Raw genomic sequence first — 27,005 nt, 5'->3', positions numbered from 1 at the left:
ATATCTAGCTAGTGTCTTTTTTTAATTCAAAGGAGCATGCCTTGTTAGAAAGATACTTGTGTAGCAGGTAGGAGTCACAGAATCATGGAGAAAGATGGAATTACTGTTAGTGCTACTAAGATCATTTTCCCATTTACCTTCCATAGATTTCACACACTACCCTTCATCAGCTTCACTTCAAAAGAAGGTGCATACAGAAACACAGGTACCAGAGCCAGCACTCATGTTCAGAACGTTTCACTACACTCATATATTCACATAATCATCCGGCTCTGCTGCTTTGCTTGTATTCAATGCAGGATGATATTCCACAAGCACTGGTGTGTCCCCCAGGCAAGCCTGTCAAAGATCCTTCTGTACTCAACCACTCAAGACAGAATAACAAATCTGTCCCTCATCTCCTGCCTGGCTAGGGGTCTACAGCACCCTAAAGCAGGATGGGATTTCTGACATCTACAAGCTGCAGATTAAACACATGGCCAAGTGCAAGGGTGCTCATGATTTAAAACTGAGCTTATTGAAAATATTTCACTGATGAGCTGCAGAAGAAAATGTAGAAGATAGCTTCACAGATGATCTAATTTATATACTGTATACTTGTCTTTAACAAATTCCTTCACTTTCTGCCAAATATTTTGTACACTGCAGTTGAACATGTATATATTAGGAGGGCTCTCAGTTTACTTTCTTTTGGATTCCTTTTTAGCAGTTCACTCTCAGTAAGGCTGCCCAAATACAACACAATGTAAAATGAAATGTGAGTATCTGCACATCGACAGATCCACCATAAGCCTTGTCTGAGCAGATCTGCTGTGTAAGAACACCGATTTATACACACTGCTGGGTTTGTGGGTGGAAAGGTTCTCTTTTTTTCTGGTGATCCCAGAGACAGTCTCTGAAGTCCTTTGTGGATTAAGGAAAGGCTCACATGGATCTTGAAATAAACAAGTGAGATAAAAGACACAAACATACTGCATGTATAAATGTAGATATAAAAAAGAATACAACAGCAATTCCTGACAATTCCCTGCTGAGTGCATACACTCAAAAGATCAACCTCACAAAAGTAAAAAAATGTTCATGATCATAAAATGTACTCAAAGGAAATAAATGCTTGGGAGAAACAGATATTTTCCTCTCAAGCGATTACCGATATCCTTTAGCTTACTGTGTCTGTTCTTTGACACAGTATACTTTTATTATCATTGAATTTCATAGAATTACTAAGCACTCACACATTAAATGTAATATTTAAGAATTCCTAATAAAAAATTAGGTCAGTACAACTATGAGTAACTTTATCCATGATATTACATATTATATAAATGATGAAAATATATATGCACTGGAATAGAAAAAAGAAAATTAGTAGGATGTACTTAAAGCATGTACATATCTGTCTGAATTTATAATTACAAAGACATATGTAGAGTAAAATGCTGAGGCACCAGTAATTTCAATCCAGGTGAAGAACAAATGTGTCATATTACAAGTTTTCTAATGGGAACTGTTCGATGCAAAAATGCAACAACAATGAGCTTGCTGTATTCATTATAAGGAATCATTCATATGGGAGCACTAAAATATAATTATTAAAATCCTTTGTTTTACAAGCAAAGAGGAGAGTATGTGTTCCATTACCTGGCAATATTTACAGTAACTTTTTCTAACTTCATTAAATTGGCTCTCTTCTTATATAGTGCCTCTGCAGTTTTTTAATGGCAAAGCAAAAACCTGTAAGCACTTTACAATGGGGTATTTGACCCTACAATTACAAGCCTCTGAGGGACCGTACCAATTCATCTATCCTAGGACTTGTTTCTTTTATTAAATTTGCTCCAGTAATTAATAAACTGCAAGTTACTGAGTCCATGGGTGTAATAGGTTTGAAATACCACAGGATAGAGAACTCCTCACTGAAAAGAAAAGGTGTGACACTGCAATTTATCACACAATAGCATCCAGTGTGAAACCTTGGTAAGTATAGGGTAGAGCATTATATGACAACAGTGTATAAAGGGGTAAAGTTCAGAGGAGTGATCAGCTGTATAAAGACTAAGGCAAGCGCAGATCCAGTATGTCTCATGTCTACAGATATTTACAACAACAACGCCAACAAGGAGTCAAGGTGCAGCCTTCTCTCTAGTGTAGCCTCATTCTTCTCATTGTTGAACACCACCGAAAACATAACTAGAAAAGCCATATGGATTCCATTGGATATTCAAGGATTTACAGCTCTTTTACGTACAATCTTCAAATAGACACTGTAAGATTATGTTTATCATGCACAAGTCATGTGGGTATCTTATGTCCAAGCAGAAAACAGTGGGGGGTCTATGCTCAAACAGTATATATTGTATTTGATTATGATGCATCAATTCTAATCTGTTATCCAAAAGCAAATATTTTCATGTGACTTGACATTTTAAATAAGTTAAATCTACTGTATATGTGCATCTGTTTTAAATAGTAAAATGTAACAAATTTCATTAGAAACTATGACGGTCTCTTCTTCCTTAAAAAAACAAATATGTACAGCCATGCAACTTTTTACATGACTATATTGAATTACAATAAATACGCAATATGAAATTGTGCATTAAAAAGCTTGCAATTGTATCTCAGGTGGATGGAGACACGAATAAGGAAATGAGATTTTAAGCCACTGACAAAACTCTTCAAGTACTCACTCTAGATAAGTAAAACCCAATGATTGGAAAAAGAGTAATATAGGGCAATGCATAGAAGGGGCAACAAAACTGAACCAAATAATTATAGATGAATACGTTTTTACTATAATGCAAAGTTTAATGAATACATGAATAATCAATAATAACTCGACCGACATCCCAGCATATTGCAATAGAACTGGCAGTTATTTGTTCCCAATTGTCTCTATTTGCAATAACAATTTCTTAAAAACAGGTGCTGGCCAGCACAGGACTGATGTAGACATGTGCGCTTCCTCATTCCCTTTGTGGTATGCAAGCTTCTATTCCAAAAATCACCCTAATGCCAACGACAGAATCTTAAGGAGGCCAGGAACAGCTCATAATATTTCACCAAGGTCACAGGCCTGTCTGAAGTTAAACAGGTTACTGTTACATACTGTAGCAAAACATTAAACACAGCTCACCTTAAAGTGCCAACTGGGTAACTGTGGGCTGCTGCCGCCGGAGGACGTCTGGTAAAGTGGCTGATGACAGATCATTTTCAGACCAGTGACAACTGGACTTCACAGCCCAACTTTACCACCCCAGCAGCCAAAGGAATTCACAGTCTACCTTACTGTACAGTCCTTGCGCCTCTGCCCTAAGGCATTCATTGATGTTTCCAGGATTTGGAGTAAGTGAAGACGCTACTGCATAACTGACAAGAGGAAACATTGGATTTTTAATGTTATAGCATCAAAAAGAGACATCTGAACTACTGGGGATAGATGCAGGCCCTCTCCATAAGCTCCAGGGTTGGGTGGTTGTGTAAGGTATCTTTGTGTGTGGCTATGTCTTCTTGTTTCTCCTATTTTTGCCTCTAAGGCTTTCTTCTGTTACTAAAACAGCTTTTTTTATGCATGACGGTTTCCCATTCTGTCTCCCACCTTCTGTAAAGGGTGGCATTCTACCCTAAGGTGTTGATTTAGTGGAAAATTTCAAGAGGTTCCTGATGTTTGGGGCGCCAAACAGGAATAGGAGATGTGATATTCAAAGGAGCCTGCTTTGACTTTGAAGAGCAGAGGAATATGAAAACGCTCCAGGCAGAAAAGATGCAGGTGCAGAGCAGGAGCAAAAAAAAAAAAAAAAAAAGGAAGAAGGAAAGAAATATACCTCTGTGTGTGAATGTTGGAGTGTTGTGTTGAATAATTCTGTTCTATAGTGTGCAATCATATTAGAGGCCTGTAAGGATTTCATACCTGTTATTAAAAGCTATTAAGGGAGAATAATAAGTAGAAGACAAAAAAAAGACCTTGGTACTACTGAAATTTGCTTCCCTGCCTATCAGTAATGCCGTGAAGTTGCTAATCAAGAAAATAAGTGAACAGGGGCTCAGCTAGTGAGCATGGCCCAGAGACAGCAGGGATGAGTGTGGGTCATGTCACTATCTGACTGTCACTCCATGTTTCTCCAAGTGGCCAGGGCAGGGTTGAGATAAGTCAGCCAAGACTCTCAGAGAACCAGCGAGAGCAAACAAGGAGACATGGCCACACAAGTTTCCCTACACAACCACACAACCCTAGAGCTCCTACAACTTCAGGGGGCTGCTGTCACCAGGAGAAGTGCCGCCCCTCCAGTCCTCACTGTGGAGCCCGTGACATGCCCAAGGATGAACAGATTGGTGGGAGACGAGGCTGGAGGAGCACGTCTGCCTTTCCTCATTCTCCCCACACAGTGCAGCAGCCGGGACACTGAAACAATCGACAACCCCAAAGCGGAAAAAGAGGGTGAAAGATGACGAAAGTGGAAACTAAGGGGAAAGACTTCAAGACTAACAACAGGCATGTCTTTACTCAAAGGGCAACAGAAGCCTGGAACAAGCTTCCAAGCCATGCTGTTGAAGTCGATACCCTGGCTTCCCTCAAGAAATGGCTGGATGAGGTGAACACTGTAGACAGGCCAAAACGCCACCCATTGTTTTCAGCCTTTTTTATGTTCTCATACTTACTCACTGTCAGACAAGAGAAAAATCCTCATGATTAAACAGGGCAGAAAAGTGGATGTTTAATAAATTGGTAGAAGTGGTTACAAGCTGCAAATAATTTATAAAGTAAGACGCTAGTAAAAATCAATGATAAAGTAGTGGATACACACAGTATATAGTCATTGAGAAGTAAGTTTAAACAATTTTGAAATGGCTTATTCTCCAGGATTTTGGCAGGTGTCGAGGAGCTGAAAGCAGTAACTGACTGCAGTCAATGCAACCCAATACGATGCAGTGAGGAATGATAAATAGGACCCACTGAACTAAAAGAGGAATCATATTTTAATGCTGCACGTTACTTCACATACTGTATAGTGTAACACTTCAAGGTTTACAAGGGCTGACCTTTCAAAAAGCGAGACCTCGATCCCCAAAACCCATGCCAAGTCATTTGATCTGGAAGGTTAAAGAAACTGGAAGGAGAGCAGGAAGACCACAGCAGGGAATTTTATTTGCCTCCTGTGTGGTACACAAATGCTAGCCATGTATACACTATTGAAATGTAACTCTACCAGTTCTCAATTCATTCTAGTAAGAGATAATCCACTCTTGTCTGACTTGTCTTGTCAATCCTGCAAGGCTTCAGAAAGGTCCTGGTGTTGATGGCTGTTGAGATGGGATGTCATTTACTTTTCACCCTCAGGGTTTCCTTCTTGGTTGTCTTGGTCTTGCTTTTTGGAGGAACCACTCTCAGCAGCACAAATGCTGAAGGCAGGGTGCTGTCAAGGAAGGGAGGACTGGTCACTTCCTTGACCATAATGACATATTCACCTAGCAAAGGAGAGTGAATGATGAGATAGCATGAGTATTGGCTTTTCCGGGTTATACACTACAATACACTCCACAAGCCAAGAAATAGAGGTCATTCTACTGTTAATGAGAGAAGGGAATGGCCATTAGAACAGATAATGACATGCATGCAGTACGTAAGGGGCATGATAATGCCATCTTCTTTTAGTGGTGCTTTTAATTAACATCACTTTGCTTTCCAAGTGTTAATTCTTCAATTTTTTCAACACAAGGGCATTTCGAAAACTATTTTAATGAAAAGACATTCTACATATAAACAGCATGCAAATCACTACCAAACACTCTTTTCTGTTTGTAAATACAAATACTAAGATTTTTGTCTTCATCCCACTTCTCAGTTTTAATTAGGTTAAGAAATGGCTTCAGGAAACTATGCAAGCTTTTAAAAATATAAGATGATTTACAAATGAGAGAAGGTTATTTATTCCAGTAGCTAGTAGCTAACTGAGGCAAAGGACCTTATCGTGTTATTTTTTAAAGGAGCTAGGGTATCAGCTTCAACAATACTGGTGAGTCAGTTTTTGGCAGCAGTGTTTCCCAACCTATAGCCTGACCATCTTATCTCAGAAGTTAAGCAAGTGTGGACATGGTCAGTCCTGAGACAGGACAGTTCTAAGGAAGGACCAGTAGGAGGTGCTCTATCTTCTGGACAAGACATTACAAACTAATAAGTAAAGGGACGAAAAGCACTATATACTGTAAATGCTAGGCAATGTACTAAACACTATTAACAAAAGGACAGTCAGTTTACAATCAGTGGAGAAGGACAAAAACTGAAAGAATATATTGACACTAAACAAAAATGTGCTAAGTTCTTGACTTTCTGCAATTCAGAAAAATAGCAAGATCCTAAAATTTAAAGTTATTCACATGTTATGTCAAATACTGAAACTAGTGTTATAAAGTAAAAATATAATAAGCTTTAATCATTTCTTAATCAAAAAAGTTTAAAAAGTAATTGCTCAATCACTGCAACAGTGGCATAATTTTAAAAAATGAAAATATACAGTAATTAGTTGAGATTCCAGTGACAAAAGTAGAAGAAACCACTCCAACATTTATTCCCATTCAAATGCACAATAACACTATTCTCTGGACTTTTTTTTCCAAAACATTTTGTTCCTTTTTTCAGCATGCCCTGAATCTACAGGCTTCATGTGAGGTTCTGCACACTGTGGATGTTTTTGGCAGATGTTAATTATATCGGTTCTGCCCCCCCCCCACATTAAAGATTTTCTGATTGGCATTTAAATTGAGAAGGGATATTGAATTCAATCTACATAAATGAAATATATGAAAAATATCTATGTCAGATCAACATGCAACGTCTTGTGAGTAAGCACATGGAACTAGTACAGAAGGTTTTATTGGTGGCATGTGAGAGCTGCATTAGCAGTTGGAGAGAAGCTTTGGAGCATTTGGAGAAAAGACTTTAAGAGATTAGAGAGAATGGAACCGCTAACCACTGCAAGGAAACTCTGAAATAGTCTTATTCTGCACAAAGGGTATATGTTTCTCAGACTTAATGATGACTGACTGATAAGTTCCAAGGCAGTAAAGGAAAGATTCACAAAAATGCCAGCTGTCAAAAGATGTTGAATGCACAACCACATCTTAAAAATGTACACAACATTGCACTTTTAAAATGCATTTTTAAACTGTTTTTCTCTGAGCTGAGGAGACTTCACTGCACTAGCACACAGCTGAACTAGGCCACACGTGAAGCCTAATGCCTTCCCTATAAAGACACTGCTATTAACCAGCACACATTAGGGAGAAAAGAACCCAAGAAGACAAGTACACGTTAACTGCTGTCCTCCTGGTATGACTGTATTACGATTTTCAGACCTCCCTGGGGATGTCACACACAGATACCTAATGAACAAGATGAGTCAACACTATATTCAGATGGGGGACCTCTGAGGAAAACTAGGTGGCTGTAGCTGGAGGACCAAAAAGTCCCTGTTAATTTGATTGGTGAAGCAATCTCCAACTTCTGCACCCCATCTTGTTTGAACAGTAGAATGGTGCATTATAGGGGCTGTATGTCAAGTTGGTACTGCACTTCAGTAGTGGTTTATGTGGCTCGTCACAGATATATAAAGTACTTTGGGATCCTTTTAACAGAAAAGCTCTAAATAAATACTAGGAATAAGTTTAATTCTTTTTATGTATGCTGAAAAAAAGAAGAAAGAAAACGCAACGTTTCGGCCGTGGAGCCTTCTTCAGGTGTCAACCTGAAGAAGGCTCCACGGCCGAAACGTTGCGTTTTCTTTCTTCTTTTTTTCCAGCATGGAATAAACCTATTACTTGTTCCTTTGCAGCCTACGCATGATGAAGCAGCTACCCACCTGAACTACTATATTTTTATGTATCATAATTATATCATATATAATTTTTAGATTTGGGCTCACTGCGATTCTTAATTTTCCAATATTAGCAATTTTATTTATTCTAACCTCTGCTGTCTTCGCTTTAAGAAATTAAATAAGATCAAGAAGGTTCAACAGATGCACGTGTCAACAGATAAAGGGCAGTTTCTCCACTATTGTTTTTTATTCAGCCTTAATTTGAATTGAGCGATCAGGGACCTATCACACTAAAGGGTCTTCAACAAATCTGTCTAAAACCTCTAACTAATCTTATTGACTGATTCCATTGATTCGCTCGAGTATTGACAGTTTGAAAGCAGTTTACTGTTTACAGGCGATTAGGTATGTGATTGATTGCTGGATGAGAACTGGTGGTCAAGACATAGCAAGGACCTCAACAGGCTTTCCTGATTAGCTTTCCTCGGTGTAAGGATGCCACTAGGTAAAAGTTATAGTTCACAGAATTTCCGGTATTTCCCAGTTAATTTTTTATAGTAGACTAATGCTTAACTGTTTCACATTTGAGCCTAAATACTTCACTATTTATAGTGGATTTTGTAGCTAACTACAGTTAACCACAGAAACTCCAATATTAGGATCCATTCTGAAATTGTATACATTTGTAAGGATGATGTTACCTGTTTTTAATTAAATAAATTAATCGGAACAGAGTATAAAGTCCACTTAAGAGCAAACACATTCAAACACCTGCCGTTTTTAACAAAATCAATTTAAACTACAAAAGCTTTAGTTAAATGAGCACATCTCACTCGGCTAATCATCATAATCAATCTCTTTCATTTTGAAACAAAAAATCTATTTACTGTTATTGTTGGAACATTTAAGTGATGAATGAGTAGTGATGAACGAATTGACAGAAACTATCATTCTTTTTTCAGGTTTAGATAGAAAATCAGATTCTTGTGCATAAAGAATTTAATTACCCCCAGGCAGGTCATAAAAAGAGATAAGAGAACAAAGCAAAACATCACTTTGTTTGCACTTATAAACTGCAAAAGGAGAAGTTCTGTCCAAGCCCTGGATTCTAGAGATGGAGAACTCTAAAGAGTTATTGACTGAATGTAGACCAAAAGGTTATGATCATGTTAGCACACCGATGCATTCTTAGCTGAGAAGAACTGTATTATGCAAACACGTGTGATACAGAAAACATCCCTTTAAGGTCAGAAGCATGTTTTCAGCTCTGAAAAGCTACTATATGCTTTTCTTCTTGTTCACCGAGCTTCTGCTCCTGAAGTACGCGACATATTATTGGCAGCTTTTGAGCGGCACAAAAAAGAGAAAGAAAAGCTGGCATGTGACCTTTGACCCACATTATCTATTTTTAAAGGCCCTTGGATATTGCTCCACTGTGGACACTATTGAAATGTATAGGCTTGGATTGAACAGATTGAAAGTTCTTGTATGGATGGCTGTAATGGGTAGTTTGTACGTGGTTGGACAGAAGAAAAACAATCTTTCTAGTAGTGGAAAACATGTAGAAAAAAGAAGAGCAATCTTGTTGTATTTTAGCAAGTGTGTGGAAAGTATTTCTGTATAATGTTTTAAAGTATGAATGCGAGTTGTAAAACCTATTGAGACTAGGCAATAGGATTTAATTAGTTCAGAAGATTAAAAATCAATTTCTGAATATGGTCAGTATCAACACAGTCCATGGACAGGAATAAAACAAATGGCAAAAAGGCATTTAAAAGTACTACTAGAAAAATGCTGGTCAACACATTCCAGTTATGTTATTTGTTCATTTGCTGTTCAGAGGTTAAACTGTTCACAAATTCACAAAAAACCAATCCAGCACAGTAGTAGTAGTTAAAATAATGACCATAACAGCATAAGACAAATAATGTTCTTTATGAGCACTTTAAAAAAACGTAAGTATAAATAACTGAGAATTCTCAATTCTTAAAAAAAATAATTTAGTACAAAATAATTCTGTACATGAAATATGTTCAATGTTTTTTCAGTGTATTTTTATTTGCCAGTATTCCACATGGAGGCAGAGGGGAAAAGTTCAAGGATTGTAAAGGTGTGTGTGTCTTGTGATGGACTGGCATCTGTCCATTGCTTGCCGGGTTAGGCTCAAGTGCTCTGTGTAATCCTGTACTGGATAAAGCAGTTCAGAAATGGATGGAAGGATACATTTTAAAAGCTGCTGAGAGCACTACAAAATGCATCAAGATTAAAAAACACTGGCATGACATTTTGAAAGTATCTTCAAAACACAAACAAGTGTCTTTGAATTTTGCTTTAAAATGGAACTTCACTGCATTCACATTACACATATAATCTGCATTAATTAGCCAGCACGTTCTCTGCACTGTTTCCATGGTGGGTTCAATCAGAATAAGCTAAAGCAATTATGAAATTGACCAAGTGAAACAACTGATGGTGCTGTTTGATATTTTAAAAATCAATAAAATAGTCGGTAAAGATCAATAAAGTTTGAAACGGCTATGCTCGGATCCATTATTTTCATTTATACTAACTGAAATGAATATACTTTGATAGCTTTATTTGAGAGCTTTTTCAAAGCAATATACATAGTTTAAAAGTGAAATCTACATTGGTATTGGTATTATGTTTTCCACCTGCAATCCATCTTTAAAATAATGGCTTACCAAATGAAAATAAATAATAAATGTGCTTTAACTGCTTAGTGTTATAACTTGCAGAAGCAAAGTAAAAGAACAGAAAAAATATCTAGTTTACAAACTTTGGAATTAGACATGCTTTTTGTGCATGTGAGCAGAAACAAAGAACTTGTTGGCTTAGATCTAGCTGCCATGAAGCTGAAATTTCATAAATTGCATGCATTTAAAACATAGAAGGCTAGGAAGGTTTTGCATAGATTTTCTGATGCAGGGACTACTGTCAGCAATGCAGCTGAGCATGAAAAACAGGCAGCTGTGTGTAATTTAGGCTAACTGCTTTTAGAGTGAAACAAGACCCTCTATGTTGTTTTCCTTTTTTAAAAAGAATGGGTTTCCTGCTTCCTTTTATAACACATATGTTAAGCTGGGAGATCAAACGTTCAAGGTAATCTGAGCCTTTCAGTATTACACTTATTTTTAAATACATGGGTAGACATTAGACAGGCAAAATCTATAAAACATATTTCAGTGACCAAACGCCCCTGTAATTGTGCTATCTGATGTTCTTATTTTCAGAAGGTTTTCATATTCAGGTTGGAAAAACATCTTGGCAAACATTACAGAGATTAGCAGCTCAACAGGTCAAGCAACAGAGGGAAAAAACATTGACGTAAACTAGAGAAGTAAAATTCTACCAATCAGATAAAATGCATCTTACTGTACACATAGAACCACAACTGATGAGACTCCCATGTGCTAAAAATGTTTCATATCATATCCCACCTTTTTTCCTGTTCTCTGGTGTGATATCAGTTGCAATGTAATATGATACTGTACATGTCTGCAACAGAAAACCTGTACCAGGGAAAGATTCCATGATGTTGAGAGTGAGTTACAGCATGGCTGAGAAAGAGTACCTTACAGTAAAAAGACAAGATGGATTCACTCCACTCTTGTATATATTTTTATACACAAGTGCCCTTTCACAAACTTGCTGACTAAGTGCCTGTGCCTGGACCTAAATCTGCAGCTTTCAGAATGGAGACTCAGTGCAATAACCACAGAAATGCTGGGACTTTAATCAAGAGTTCTGGCAATATTTTATCATTCATTAAACTGCAGAGAAATATGACTTTTTGCTGGAATTGTTGAAATATAACTGAATGTTTACAAATGCAAGGGAAAAAATAAATGTATGCTGGTGGTCATCTAATTAACGGTACTTTAAAAGACATTTAGAAAAGGTTTTCCTTTCTTTATACGCCTTGACTGTCAGTAACTATAAATGTATAATGTAAGAAGATAAACATTAAATGATATAGTTATTTAATGTTATTGCACTATTAATGTCTTTTAATTGAAGAATCATCTCCTGCATTGAAGAAAAGGAGACCAATTAGGGGATTTAACAAATAAATATCCACTTTTCTTGTAGCATTCGCTGAAAAAAAAATATTTTGTTTGTTTCTCTTGATGAAATAAGGTACACACACTTTTTTTTTAAAAAAAAAAAGCACTTCATTTTAGCAACCTCTGGCAAACAAACTGGAGCAGGGGATAGTATTTTCACACCTGGCGGGCCACGGAATTATATCAGGGTATCAGCCTGAAGGATGGGGAAAGCAGTGGGTGAGCACTGTGGTTTTTGGCAGAAGGAACATACAACAGCAAGCATCAAAAACAAGAGACAAAAAACAAAAACTAATTGCCTGTGTGTTTTCCTGCCCCTAACCCCCACCCCCCACCACATACACACACTGTGTCTACATTAACTTATTTTTATGCTTTAGTTCCTTTTGTGCACATTGCTTCCGCTAAGATTGAATCCAGCTCCAGGGCACACAAAAACAATCCTGAAATTCATTTTTTTCCTTTAGATGAACAGCCCAATTCATATCAACTTCTTATTTGGAATGTCGGAAAACAATTGTGGTATAACAAGTTAAATGTTATGGTGCTGTGCTACAAAACAAGTTTTTAATTTGTTTTATTTTCTTAAAAAGGCAAAGGAATTAGGAAAACAACACATGGTAAGAGACAGAGAAAAGTCTTAAGCTAGTAACCCAATGTCTAAAACAAGCATTGCAAGGGATAACACCCCACCTGAGAGTGTTTGTGAAAAGATTTAATTGCTGTTGTGAGTTTTCAATTTCATTCACCAGTTTCAGTCAAAGGCATACAGCCACAGACTGATGGATCCTGGTTTCGTATTCATTTCCATGTAGATAGCAGCTGATTTATAAAATCAAGGTCCTTACCAATGCATACAGTACTCTAGTGCCACTATTGTCCTGCTTTGACAATAAATGATAATTAGAAAAATAAATTATCTCATCTGCAATGCAGCTGTATGTTCTCACATGTATTGTGAGAACAAAAAGGCAAATACTAACATTAATCCACAAGGACCACTATGATGGCAGAAATGATACACAGAACCTACAGCACAAAATCATCAAAACACTGATGTCTCCAGCACTGCGTTCTAAAGTAAGCAAAATGATTTCCATCCTAGGGCTTCTTAGGAAAATACATATGATACTGTACATGCCTTCAGACGCCCTGCCTTGTTCTGTGAGCTAGCATTGCTCAAAAACCCTTCTATGTCAGATTGCGATCGGCTCTGACCTGGTCTAACGGTCCTGTTGTCTGCAGCATCTTTCTTCGGGCTAACTCCCAGCCGGCTTCCAACACTGGATCTGCTGGGAAAATTAAAAGCAATTTAGAAATTAGCTTTTCACACTTCACACATTACTGTACAGTTAATGTCTGGCAAAGTACAGGATGATACTCTTTACTTTGTCAGTCTCTGTCTGGATTGCTTGTTCAGAAAACGGTACATGCAAAAAAAGCTCTCTTCTAGAATTATTGACAATTTTTCTTTTTTTCTCAATGCGAGACAGAGAATTTATGTCACTTAGTGAATTCAGGCTCTGACTGGAAACCATGGCCATTATTGGTTTTATCAAGTCGCTACATGACATAGTTTGAAAACATGGCAGGGTGAACCAGCAAATCAATATCAAAGCCGATACCAGTGTCTCCATATTAATCATTGCAGACATGCTACTGTACCGTTCAAGAAGATGTGTTCACTGTTACAGGCATCTTATCTGACACTTAGTTTTCCAGTAAATTTATACTGTCATTAGAAAATTAAGAAAAACAAGTGCCTGTCATTTTTAGCATGATGTGTTTGTCCCTCATGATTTAAATGTTATTGAATAGAGCCAAGTACTAAAACTTTGAGCTATTGTAAGTCATTGATGCCTTTAACTCAGCATTCATGCATACATTACAACACAAAAAGGACATCAGAGATCATGAACATGACCACATAACAGAATTATAGCACTGGGGACTGCTAAAACTCAGGCTACTGAACTATGTAAATATTCCGATTTCTAAAACAGTATAGTAAGTACAAAATCCAATATGTCCTATTTAAAAAAATCCCAGAGGGCCTTGAGATGATTGATTACATAAAATTAAAGGCAAAATGTAAAAAGTTTATTAGTACGTTTAACTATTACTTATTAACAATAAAATCTGATGAATTGGTGAACAATGAAATTGTTTCCTAGAGGCTACAAGGCCTTCTGAGTTAAAATCTTCTCACTAATTAAGCATCTGTATGTTACTATGTTACTTTAAATCACAAGTCTCAAAAAACACCCATGTTAGCACTGTATACAGAATTTACAGCTCTTTAGGCATTAGAATGTGATTCCTCTAAGACAGCATTGCAACTACAATGTTTAGTCTCAGAACTATCTTCCACATAAAATAATTATTGCTGAGGTTAGTTTCTCACTTGCCCTTTCTTTTTAGGGTATCAAATTGTGTACACACTGCATCACAGATTCAAATGGTGCAGCATTTGCTGATTTAAATATACTGTTCTTGCTTATTTCTAAAGTAAATTAATTCAGAAAGTCTATTTAGTTGAAATAAGCTTCCTTAACTAATCACAAAATAACTACTGCTTTCTTCTGTAATGTGAATTAAAAAAATCAGAACATCTCTTATCAATGAAAGCACATACATCAAATGCTAATACACTCCATCAAGTTAAACAACCATATTCCCATTGAAAGAATTACATGTTCTATACAGACTTATAAAACACTGGGTCAGCGATCTATATGTTTTGACTAAGTACAAAAAGGAAAAATCCACCCACTCAATGTGATTTCCAATGGCAGAGACCTCCTAAAGCACTACAGACAATTATGCAATTCATAGATAGGGCTGATCTACAGAAAATGTAACAGCATATTATATAACTGGTCACCTTACATTTCTTAGAGGATTATGACCAAGGTTATATCCAAAGGAGAAATTAGCTCACCCATCAGATTACAACTTTATAAGCCAAAGGACACTTTAAATCACAATTTCTATCTTTTATACACCCATTTATTATTGCAGAGAATCACTTAAAAGTCATGTTTTCCCCTGTCAACTCCCACTGTCTCTAAAGAACTAGAGTACATGTTAAATTAATAGTTTGCTTAGTAGGACCAACAGACTACGCTCCAAATTTGAGAAACAATGCTCTCAAAGTGGTTTTGCAATTAGAAAGCCAGATACTGTACAAGCTATGAAACTATGTGATAATGTATTTTTTTAAACAGCTAGACTCAAGTTTTATTAAGGGGGGAAAAAAAAACAAATATGATTACATCATTATTCTCTCGCCTTTTCCAGAAACACTGATGTTGTATTTATTGCCGTACATTTGAAGGATGAAGTCTGGAACCTGCCAACTTGATATGCTTCCATTTTTTCAGTTAAAATTAAAGCGCCTCTTGAGGTTGTTCCTGCTCAACTCCATTTGCATCTTGGGTAACTGTATGAGTAAAGCTTTTGAAGCAAATTAAATAAAGTCAGTTGAGAAGAGTGGAACTATCCAAAGACTTTCTGCCAAGTTCCAACAGACATTTGGGAACAGCAAGGCTTTCTTACACCCTGGGCCAGATAAAGGTGTTGGCCGTTGAGACAGCCAGGAGAGTGATGTCATTCTAAACGACATTAAAAAGATCTGGTTCTTTCATTTGATAAAGAGAACATTTTCTTTCTGTAGTTAAAGAACGACACAGAGCATAAACTGTCTTGCATCTCCTTAGTGGATTTTCTGTTATTATCGCAAATGCCCATTTAAAAAGACACATTTACACAATGTGTTACACTGTATTCGCAGGTGATTACATCATTACAAAACATTTGGGGATTCTGATGAGTCAGGGCCTGAATAACTTTAACGCTTGAGACCTGAAAGGAAACAACTTTAACAAAAAAATATTATAGTGGTAGTCAAAGTAAATAAATCCCGGGGCCTAAAGATTTAAAATGAAATATATTAAAAAGATTTGATCAAATACAACAAAAATGAGAAAAAAATTAGTGTGATTTTAGATATTATCAAAATGGAAACTTTACAATGAAAGTATCACATATATCGTATCTAAGATTGATCATGATACTGACAGCACTGACACATTGACCTGACTACTTTGGAATATTCAGCCACTTTTGCTCTGAGCTGAAGTGAGCTGGCAAAGCTTGGTCAGTCACAGTTGTCTCCTGTGAGATGGCATTGGAGAACTGCTCCAGCACATGTTCTAGTTCTACATGTTTGGGCTCACTTCAGATAAGAAAGCTTAGTAGGGCAAGAACAAGCATTGTTTTCCCAAAGTCTGACCATGTGTTAAGAAGCACGGTGTGGTCTTAAATTGTCCTGGAAAATCAACACTTCGCTCAAGGACTTTGTCAAGGTTTAACTGAGCAGTAAGACAACCCTCAATTTACACAAAAAGTTAATGGTGATTTCCTCCCTGCAAGCTCCACTATCGCTCAGATTGACTTACACAACACAAAACCACCATTCTCTGTCAGATGTTCAATGACCCACAGAAAGTGGCGATTTCAGCTGTTAGCTTCCAACATATTACCCCTAAATAGCTTCCATAAAAGTGGATCATTTCCATATACACTGCGAGCTACAGTCATGCTGCTGGTGAGTGGCTTATTTCTTCCTGGGATTTCTTATGCTAAAGCCATGGCAATCTGTACATGATTATACAGATGAATCGGATGAATGAGATTGTCCTGGTCAGTTGTGGTGACTGCATGTGGTGACCTTCTGCCTTTCAGGATGTGGCTGGTATTACATACAGACACATTTCTGGCTTTTCTGGACTAGACTGCCAATTGCGGAAGCAGGGCATCTTGTTCTCCAGACAGTTTCTCTTGCTGATAAGAATCATCTTCATTCTTTATTCTTCAAGTACAGCATGAATAATTTTCAGCATGAATTGCTGTCCTTGCATTCATTTAAATCATTACTTTTTGGCAATGTTAATTTGGCTCAAATACCACAGCTGGGTTCTTTATGAAATCACGTCTTCAGTTCAGTATTTTGTTATGATAAGGAATAATACTAAAACAATCAACAAGCCAATCTGCTGACTACTGAAGGTGTAAACATTATTAATGTACCCAATAAGCTTGCTGCTGAAATAGTGGGGGGGGGGCAGAGGGAGCTCCCCCTACTGGTGATTAAAACCTAGAACTTTGTTGGAGACATAGCAGGTGTGGCTGCCCCTTTGTTGACAGCTACATCTACTATGTTTCCAGCCGAAGTAGGAAGTACAGAAAGTCAGGGTCTAAAAACAGAATCACAGTACTTACTCAACACCGAATTACCAACATTTCTTACTGATTTCCATTTATACAATTAACTAGCAATTTATTCTTTAACAAATTGTCATTCTTTTGAGGCAGCTACATTTAGCTTTACTAACTGCACATATGTTTTAAGATATTCTTCATATCAGCCGATGTTAACATGCCACCAAATAACAGTACTCCTTGAAAAAGGAGAAGCTGCAGAAGTCAGGTATGGTAAAAAAGCAAAGGAAAATACCACAAAAATTAACAGTGCCTCTTTTGGCAAGCCTTTTACAAACTTCCATAACTCAACTCTGCAATTAAGCCAACTGATAACGACTGTGATCTTCAGAGTGAGGAGAATTTGGATAATATTATTTACACTCCTAATTGCGCAAAGGTGTTTTATTGTTTTTTGTGGCAGAAAAATGATCACATGCTAGTAACAAGGTAGCCTGTTCGACTTCCATAGGATATACAGCAGGCTGACTCACATTTAAATGCCAGTTGCTAGCTTGGCCATAATGTTCTTGAAATCTTATATAATTGTTTGAATTGATGTGTGCTTATGTTGGAGTGGCAGTGTCTACACTGGTCAACTGAAAGCAAATATTGATGTTGGAGGAACTGCATATGCCTTGTTAAAATAATTGTCCATCATGTCATCTATATATGTGGTTTATTTAAGCTGCAGCTTGTATTCCCAAACAGGCTGTAATATATCGTTTGCAAATTTGGGACCCTCTTACTGGTTTTTGTCTCTATGCTTCTGTGAAGACACTGTCAGTCCAGTTCTACAATCAGCTGCTGGTGTAAAATCTAGACTTGCAATTTTCTAACTGCTTTAAGAAATACAAGGTCACAGGGCAGCTGAAGCCTGAGGCAGGATACATGCTGAACAGGACCCCAGGCCATCGGAGGGTTCACACACACTCATACACCACACCATGGTGATTCTTCCCAGAAGCCAACTAACTTACCAGTAAGCCTTTGGACTGTGGAAAGAAACAGGAGCACCCGCATACAGCATACAGCACCCGAGGAGCTGAACCAAGGCCCCAGTTGTGGGAGGCAGCAATGCTAACGACTACACCATTGTGCGGCACGCATTGCGCATTAGTATATTTAAAAAGCTAATTAAACACAAATTGTAGCATGCAAATGTCTGAACCTGTTTACACTACCGTGTACTATATGCCAAATATATATATATGTATATATATTTTACATCCGCAGGTAAAGTAGCAGGCATGCCCAGAAAAAAAAAATCTGTAAGCTGGCAAGACACCCTAGAAACAGACTTTGTGTGAATTCTCTGGGAAGGTAAAAACAATCACCACTTTATCAACATATAAATAAAAAATATTATCCACCAAAACACGTCTTCCAGAGTGAAAAATGTTGCATTCTCCGTCTTTTGTCTGAAGATGAAAGCTGTGTCAATAGAAGTGCTGTTTTAGTACAGTGATGCAGTGCGGATTAGAGCCTTTTCCAACGTTAAGAGCTCACGAATGGTTGCAGCTCAAACATTAAAATTAATGGGACCTGGACGGTAAAGACTCCTTGGGAAGCCACTTGTCCCTTTAAGAGGGCGATAGGAATTGTTACTTCAACCCAAGACGTCTGACAAGGAAACTTAGGTGTGGAAATTCTTCTTCAGGGGGTTGTGAGGCTGTCTTCCCATAGTGGACAATCATTGAAATCACCATCTTGAGCATAATATATTTTATGACCAATGCAAATCTATCCAAGCAGGCCGAGTAGTCTATATTTAGATGAATACCGATGGGATTCTGCCGAGACCCATAAAATCTGGGCTCATTTTCATATACCTGAATATGATCCATTTTTAGCACCCTGCTTTTAAAATTCAGGCTATGTTTTTACCAGGATTCACTGATGTTTCAAAATGTATTTTCATTTATAGCTGACTTTCTGCACCATGATTCGAGTTCTTGAGGCAAAGACACATTGTAACTAATGTTACAAACAATACGAGGCCCATTTGGTCAATGGTCCTAGTTTCTATCTATTCCATTCTTGAAGGATCCCGAAAAGTAAACTTCCAATAAAGTATCTGGAAATAGTCTGGAAATACTAGACTAACATAATCCAATGTGTGAAGAAAGCCATCCTGGTTTTGGTCTTAAAAGACCCTAAATTTAGTTTCTGCTTATATTGCCCATGTCTTTAACTACTGATCTTAGAGAAGTTGACCTGGTCAAATCCCAGTAGGATTTTGACTGCTTGTATCAAATCCCTATGTATATATACCAAAATACTTCACAGGTTAGTTAAAATGAGTACCTGTACATATCTGTCCATCCATTATCTAGTGGCTTTTCCAATTAAGGGTCAGCAGGGCAGCAGGAGCCTCACCCAGCAAACAACGGGCACATGGCAGGGTATATCCTGGATGGGATGCCATGCACACATTCAGACCTAGGGCCAATTTTCCGAGAGACCAAATAACCTACCAGTCTGTTTTAAGACTTTGGGAGAAAACCAGAGCCCCTGTATATACAGTATCCTGATATGTAATAGTTGTGCTCAGTCACTTAACACTACTGTACATACTGCTAAACATAAAACTACATCAAGGCTGTAATGATTATATTAGTTCAAATGTTAAATGTGATTTTTTAAGTACCCTAAAAAAGCAGGTTAAATATCACTAATATCATTTAAGAAAAGCCAAGTACCAATCTCTGAACTATATATATAGATCCTCAATACGTTCTACTGCAGGTTACCTCATCCACATAAAGAATAGGAAAACAAGCTTGATACTCAATGTTGTTATACAAACTCAATGCAATAGATGGTCATGAGAGATAAACTACAATAAGCAGGAAATGGGTTAACTGAGGTCCAATTCATATGCATAAATTCCCCTCTTGCTTACTTTTCAGTGGTTTTATTTTTACACATTAATACATCCTTGACTTGACAGTGTAAGAAAGGCAGAAAAGGCAAAGCCTGAAAGAGGAAGTCATTGGGTGTTGTAGGTTGTAGAGAGATGCTGAGAAACTGAGCCATATCTTGGGAAAAAGGGAAGGGCTTTATTCTTTAACAAGTTTATGGTGCAATTCGCTTTGTTGCGTAAGATTCGTTACTAAATTTGGGTATTTAAAAAAAGCCCAACAGAAGGAAAGCAACCGATAAACAAACCAAGTGGTGGGAACTGACCTTACAATCCAACTCCTCTCCATACATCAGCTATTTACCAGTTGACCAGCCTTTTCGAAGATTATTTCAACTTTGTGCACTTTCATTTAAAGAGATGTTTCTACAGATTTTAAGCTAGTGGTCATGTCAGTGGATGTTGCTGGCAAACAGAAGTGCATGCACATGGGCTTTTTTTGTACACAGAGCATATGAGACAGGGTCTACTCAACATTGTTAACCTCCTGCACAATGGTTCCCTTGTCACAGGGCTGTCTTTTGCCATTAATTTGCTCCCAGCTACATTCTATAAAGGCTCCATTTTGCTCATTTGTCCATACATAATACTGGTCTACAAATGCACAGATTTCAATTCTGTCGTCTCCCTAAAGGAATCTCTTTTCATGAAACACAGGCACTGTTGGATGCTATTAAGAGACAAGAATGCCGAACAGACTGCAATCTGAACCTGGGCATAGTGGAGTAGTTCTTCCGAATAAGAAGAGCCATTTGAAGAACAATCCTGAGCCCTACTTCTGTAAAATGAAAAAAGAAATAGCGAGGCATTGTGAACCTGCAATTGCACTTGTACTGCTGGAAAGCAAATTTGAAAGATCTGAAAAAACAAGTTACAAAGAATGCCTGGGAGGTACAGTCACCCTGTATCTGCCATCCCTTTTCATTAAATATACAATATGATGGGTATCTTTCAGAGTGTGTTTCTCTGTCTCTCACAACCCCAAGGGAGAACATCCCAGCTTTTGCTGACATGGAGCAGAAAAAGAAAGAAAGAGAAAAAACTACTTTACTGAAATACTGAAGTTCAGAGAACCCATTACAAACAGGATGTGGAGTTGCCTTTTGAGGAACCCCGAAAAGAGGATGTCACTTGGTAAGGTCATGAACAGCTTGGGACTAATGAACTTTGGGAGCACACTTGAACACAAGCTTGGTTAGGAGCGGACTCAGAAAGCCTAAGCTTAGATTTAGCAAATTTACTGTACAATAAAAAAGCCCACAATTATAATAGCTAAGCCGTCTTGCTTTATTATGGCCAGACATTTCTTTAAGAATCAATTGATACATGAGCCAGCTCAATGTTCTATTCTACAGAGTGAAAGTGTGCAAGAGCCCTGGCTCTGCCAAATTTTTAATTTTATTTTTGTCTGGTTTTTGCACCTACTAACTCGTTGGTTTCACCCCGACAATCCTTAACTTGGCACCCAATGGAAGAAAGCTTGGTTTCGCCATAGAGAAAATCACAAACTGATTTATACTGATGGTGTTCAGTAGAAAGACTTTCACAGAAGAAAAGATCTAAAAATATCACAGGAGACTAGGCATGCAAAATTCTCCTACAGTTCGTTACTGGAATCTCCTTTCAGGTAATTATTCACTTTACCACATTAGAGAGACAATTCTAGCAGATATTAATGAAGAGGGTCTTTGCTTATTCTGTGACTTCCAGGCTCTTCTTTCTTTCTGTAGCTGTGCTTCCAACTAATATATGTCTATGGCTTCCCCCAAGGGGACAAGGTTGTTTAGATACCCTATACATAATCTGTTTGACCTCAGGCACAAATGTATTGGCTTTCCATTTTTATGTCTATTTATTACAGACTTCATATAAAACTTTAGTAGCAGAGCACGGGGACATGCATGTTGCAAACTTTCCTCGGTGATATGTTTAGGATACAAATTCTGCCACCCAAAATCCTCATCGCTGAATGATCCACTTCAATTTCCCGTGTGAACTGGATATCACACACATGTCCACATCAGGCTAGGTCTGAGTTCCCTGTGTACACTCTGTCCAGGATACCACTGTCACCATTTTACACATGCATGGGGAGTGTCCAGAAGAGGGTCAGCTTTGGAAACAGGTTGCTTCTTGTTTGCCTTTATTACAAATTGAGAAATTCCATGTGCTGGATGACGATCCGAATTTCTTGCAGGGGAAGAAAATGCCCCTGCTGGCTGGCCTGACTATAGGCACAGAGCTGTTGGAGATGTGTTAGAAGCCTCTTCATTCTCTTCCCTGGCGTCACCGGATTGTGGACTTTTTTGACATTATTTTTACAGATCTTTTGACTCCTAGATCCATGAAGCCAGTGAGTGACTGTGATGACTTACAGTGTACTGAGAACACCTAGTTATAGTGGTTTGACCATTTTTTATGAGGCCTTAGTTAGAAACAATTGGAAGAGTAGCATTGAGCACATTTTGGGAAGGGTGAACGGGTTTTGTTATTTTTTATTTTTGTACTGTTTGGAAAATATTCACAAAAAACAATATATGCATGTTGGACACAGTTAAGAGTTACAGATGAACAAACTTTTATCAGAGAAAAACTAGACATAATATCCGGTTTTGCCAAACTTAATACAAAAAGAGCAACATAACTATATGAAGTTAAAGTGGCCAGACTGTTTTTGCTGTCATGTTGGATTCTATTTTTCTACTTTTTCCCTTCCTTTTTGATTTACTCTGGTTTGGTGCAGTAGACATTTGCAAGAAAAATTGCTCGAGGCAGAAATTATTCCATTCTTAACATTTTAAAACCTTTATGCAAAACCTCTTTAAGGCCTTTTTGTTGTGATGTGTTTTGGAAGGGGTAAGTCTACTTGCAGTGCCATACAATTCTCTCCATATGTTTGGATTATTATTTTTTTTTTTAATTTCTGCATTACGTCAGATGAGAGATATTTGAGCTGAGCCACAGGGATTAAAGATTGAAACCCAGAGAAGCCGAATCACATCCGTCATATCCAGCTGGTTTCAATTCTGACCCCTCGCACCTGCTTTTATTTATTATTTCTGCTGCTGATGGGAACAGGCTCATTTTTCAAACTTCAAACCTATTCAATAGGCAAAAACCGGGAACTTGGAGCTTTTTCGGTTTATTGTTAATGTATTCTCCTCTTGGACTCACTGGGAAGAGGCAAAGAAATGACAAAAAAGGCTGTTTCTCTGCTGCCATTGTGTGTTTTCATTTATTCTCTATGTAGAAGGGATGATGTCCCCATTGATTTATTTCACAGCTATATCTCATTCCAATGAAAGAACTCTCAGTCTCCAAGAGGTTCATTGGAAACTAGGCAGGCTGTAGATCTATCAGTTGATCTAAGAATGAAACTAAATTATTCTTTCTCTTTAAATGCTTTACTTTTCCAGTTTTCAAGGCTTTTTGTGATGCTAGTTAACGGCTTTAATATTAACTCTGCGTTGGCAATATTTGCACATAGACTAAGCCAAGCAAGATATATAACAAAATAAAAAAAAACAGCAACATAGTTTATGCTGGACTGTGCAGCAGCAAATGCATTCTGCATAGATAGGTCTCTGAAATTCCTTCATTCCTTAGAGTACAAGAGGAAATTACAAAAATGTCAACATTGTTAATTTTTACTATGTAATGCCACAGTGATTTTAACTAAACTATATTAAATATTTAATCAACACCTGTTCACCTTAACAGACCCACCCACCTGTATAAGGGTGCTCTGACCTGCTTAGGTTTAGGCGTAATGATTTTTCATGAAAATAATGCTTTGCAAATGTTCAGGAAAGGGCTCCAGGGTAACCCAATCTCTAAAGTCAATGGTGCACAGTGAAGATCTTGCTTTTTAAACTTTGGAGTATGTCATTATGTAATTCTGAGGACTCCTTAACCACAATTTCTTGAATGTTGCTGAGTGTCAGTGAGTTGGAGCACAAAACAGACTTGCTGAGCCCCAGTGAGCTTGCACTGTCATAATTGACAGACCACTTTTATCACCTGCATCAGAAAGGAAAGCACTTGACAATGGGCATGTCTGCAAAAATCATAAACTACTCTTGTTCATCCTATGCTGTAGCAGTGAACCAAGTAATTCTGGGAAGGTGTTAAATAGAGATTAATTCATGGAAGGTTTCATATAAAAGACATTCTGATAGCAGTGAGTCAGATTTTCAACAGGTGAAACTCTATAGCTCATATAGCCACATGTATGAACTGTATATACATTGCATATTCAGGTTTCAACATTTTGTAGAAAAGTAGTGTATTGCAATTTCGTTAAACAAAATTGTTTTGAAGGTTCAGAAACCTCAGACATATTCCTAACCTGCAATTTGTAAAAAAAAAAAGATGTAGGCAACAGTAAACCGAAAACCGATCTACACTGTATTACTCCAACATGCATTAAAACACGAGTTAAAAATATATTATTTGTACAGCATTTTCCCAAATGCATTCTTCTCCACTAGTGTAAGGGGACTGTCATGTAATTCACTTATTCTGAATGAAAAAAGCAGCTCAATTAGTACGGTGTTTGCTGCAGGCTTTAGTTGACTGGGAATTTAACCCCCTGTGACTCAATTTATTTATTTACCTTTGATAATCACTCCCTGGGCACTGTCTTTGTACCTGAGCTTATTCGGAGCTCACTGCAAGCTGTGTTCTCCATTAATATTTATGACATTTACATTCTGAGGTTCAATCATTTGTTATATCCATTACCCCAATGAGGGCGTATTATGAATTCATATAGGACAGCCTTTTGAGAATTACTGTATCGTTTTGTGGAGATACTACCTCATGTTAAAGAAATGTCTTTAGGGAAGTTGATCTCAGGAAAGTTTAGTTAAAAGAAAATGAAATAATAAAAAATACTGCCGGAGGATCCTCAGCTTTAACTGAAGAGGGACATGTTTGACAAAGAAAGATAAATCGGGAAAGATGCAGCTGCAGTTTAGAATGTTTCCCAGATTAAAGCATTTTTAGGTCTCTAAAAGGGGTGCTTGGTAATAAACCTCCTGAGGTCATGTGCGGCAGATCTGGGGACCTGGTTCAAATTAAATTTACAAACAATTTCCAAAATGTGTATATGTTTCTGAGAATAATACTAATTTCTTATGTGGCTTGGATTATATGTAAAATATTCAGCCTTTCTTAGAAATACTTAAAACTGGAGATTGACACTATTTAAAGCTGCTGTGGGATTGAATTCTATTGTAGAGTTTACTGTGAAGGAAAAAAATAGTGTAATATTAAACTAACTGCATGGTTTAAGAAACCTTTAAAATCTTACCTTTAAATACAGGCCCTTCGGTTCGCAGTGCTATTAAAAGTTTCGCCTGACTGCTATCCCAGAGCCCCGTTAGCTAGGCCTGTGAGGTGAGGTTGTCTAGCAGGGTGACACATTGTTGTGGCACCAGTGTCAATCATGGAAATTGCACAGTATGAAATCAGTCCTTTTGTAACCTTTTTTCTTCATTGGTGCTTTTCTATCTTTTGTTTAATGAACAGAGGGGGAAAACGGTTTTCAAATTAATTGGATCAATGATTAAAATGTTGCATCTCACATGGGTGAATTTAAACAATAGTAGCATACAGAAATTACAGGGTATCCAGACTTCATTTGGCACTTGTATAAAAATTCTCATCTGTGTGAGGTCTCTTATTTCAGATGTCTTTTTAACAAGAAATAATGTCAGTCACTGTCTGGATATGAGACAGCAATTGATCGTTATCAGTTTTTGTTTAATCATGGACTTTAAAATAATTTGTTTGAATTTAAACCTTTCAATAAGGTTAAGGGTTATGAGTTTGAAATGAAAATTGGAAGTTGCTCCTCTTTTCGGAAAAGCTGCTGTGTTTATGATCAAGGGTAGTACAAATAGGGAGAGTGTGCTTGGAGCTACCTGATACCCACCTTTAAATGTGAATAAAATGTTCATATTCTGTTTCCACTTTAACAGTTTTTAGACTATACACAAATTAAAGATAAAACTAAAAAAAGCCTGCAGGTATTATGAGTTAAGACAAGTCATGTAAATGACTCAAGGTTTGGGCAAATAAAGTCACTTTGCTTCTCCTCGCAATAATAGATTTTTTTTAAACCTGGTTACCTCTTCCACTCAGCAATAAAACAACACAAAGCCATGTGCTGTATCCACAAAGTTGAGGTTACAGGCATTTCACATGGAATAACTTCTCTGTCAGTTCCAGATGGGTAATCGCCTATGCAGTTACACGCTGTGCTCTACAATTATGGAGGAATGCGCCCAAACACAGTTGCTGCACTAAGTTCCCTGAGGGAAGTAAGTTGCTGAACTCTACATTGATGAAAAGTTGTTGTTTTACATAAAAAATGTTAATCATGTTCTTTCTTCCAGCCAGGATAAGAGTTAATGCATTCCTTCTTTTATATAAATTTAGGCAAGAGGTCTTGTCAAAGAGTCACAGATCTTAGGGTAGTCTTAGACTAAACCATAGAGCACTGCAGCCCATTAGATTACATTAATAACAATTTTCTTCAAAGGTTTATATTTAACTGGCATGCTCCTTTTTCCACCACATTTCAGCTTCAAAATATACATTATGATATGACAAGGTCACAATCTGTAATCCATCCACTTAAGCATCCGGACAAAGTCGGCAACACAAAAACAAGAGGTTTACACAAAAGGGAATAATGGAACATTTTCAAGCCATTACCTCCATAACAGAATAACCCCCACACCATAATAGAAGCCAACTTACTGCCCTGGTTTTGTTTTGCAATTTTTGATGAATGTGAAATGTAAATCACACTCGCATTTCTAGATGTTCTTTAATGAATGTCTGGCGAAACAAACTGAGATTGAAAACTGAAAACAACCTAGTGTGCGTATAATTTACTGCAACACAGCTGAG

At 37.4% G+C, this 27,005-nt stretch overlaps 1 protein-coding gene across 2 annotated transcripts in view; it reads right to left on the bottom strand.

Moving 5' to 3' along the window:
* Positions 1 to 5,126: 5,126 nt before the first annotated feature.
* The window catches only part of LOC148642120 (MORN repeat-containing protein 1-like), a 71,504-nt gene continuing 49,625 nt past the window's right edge, over positions 5,127 to 27,005 (bottom strand). Inside the window, exons 14-15 of one of the 2 annotated variants that reach the window (XM_088617076.1) lie at positions 13,118 to 13,191; positions 5,127 to 5,466 (exon numbers count right to left, since the gene is read on the bottom strand). In XM_088617076.1, coding sequence (XP_088473202.1) covers positions 5,318 to 5,466; positions 13,118 to 13,191 — 223 coding nt within the window. In that variant the 3' untranslated portion in view covers positions 5,127 to 5,317. The remainder of the gene's footprint in view (positions 5,467 to 13,117; positions 13,192 to 27,005) is intronic. The other variant, XM_088617077.1, reaches the window with a different exon arrangement.

This window comes from Lepisosteus platostomus, chromosome 23 (assembly GCF_059453375.1).
Source record: "Lepisosteus platostomus isolate fLepPlt1 chromosome 23, fLepPlt1.hap1, whole genome shotgun sequence".
Classification (NCBI taxonomy): domain Eukaryota; kingdom Metazoa; phylum Chordata; class Actinopteri; order Semionotiformes; family Lepisosteidae; genus Lepisosteus; species Lepisosteus platostomus.
The sequence above is the reverse complement of the archived record's forward strand: the minus strand, read 5'-3'. Positions and strand labels throughout refer to the sequence as shown.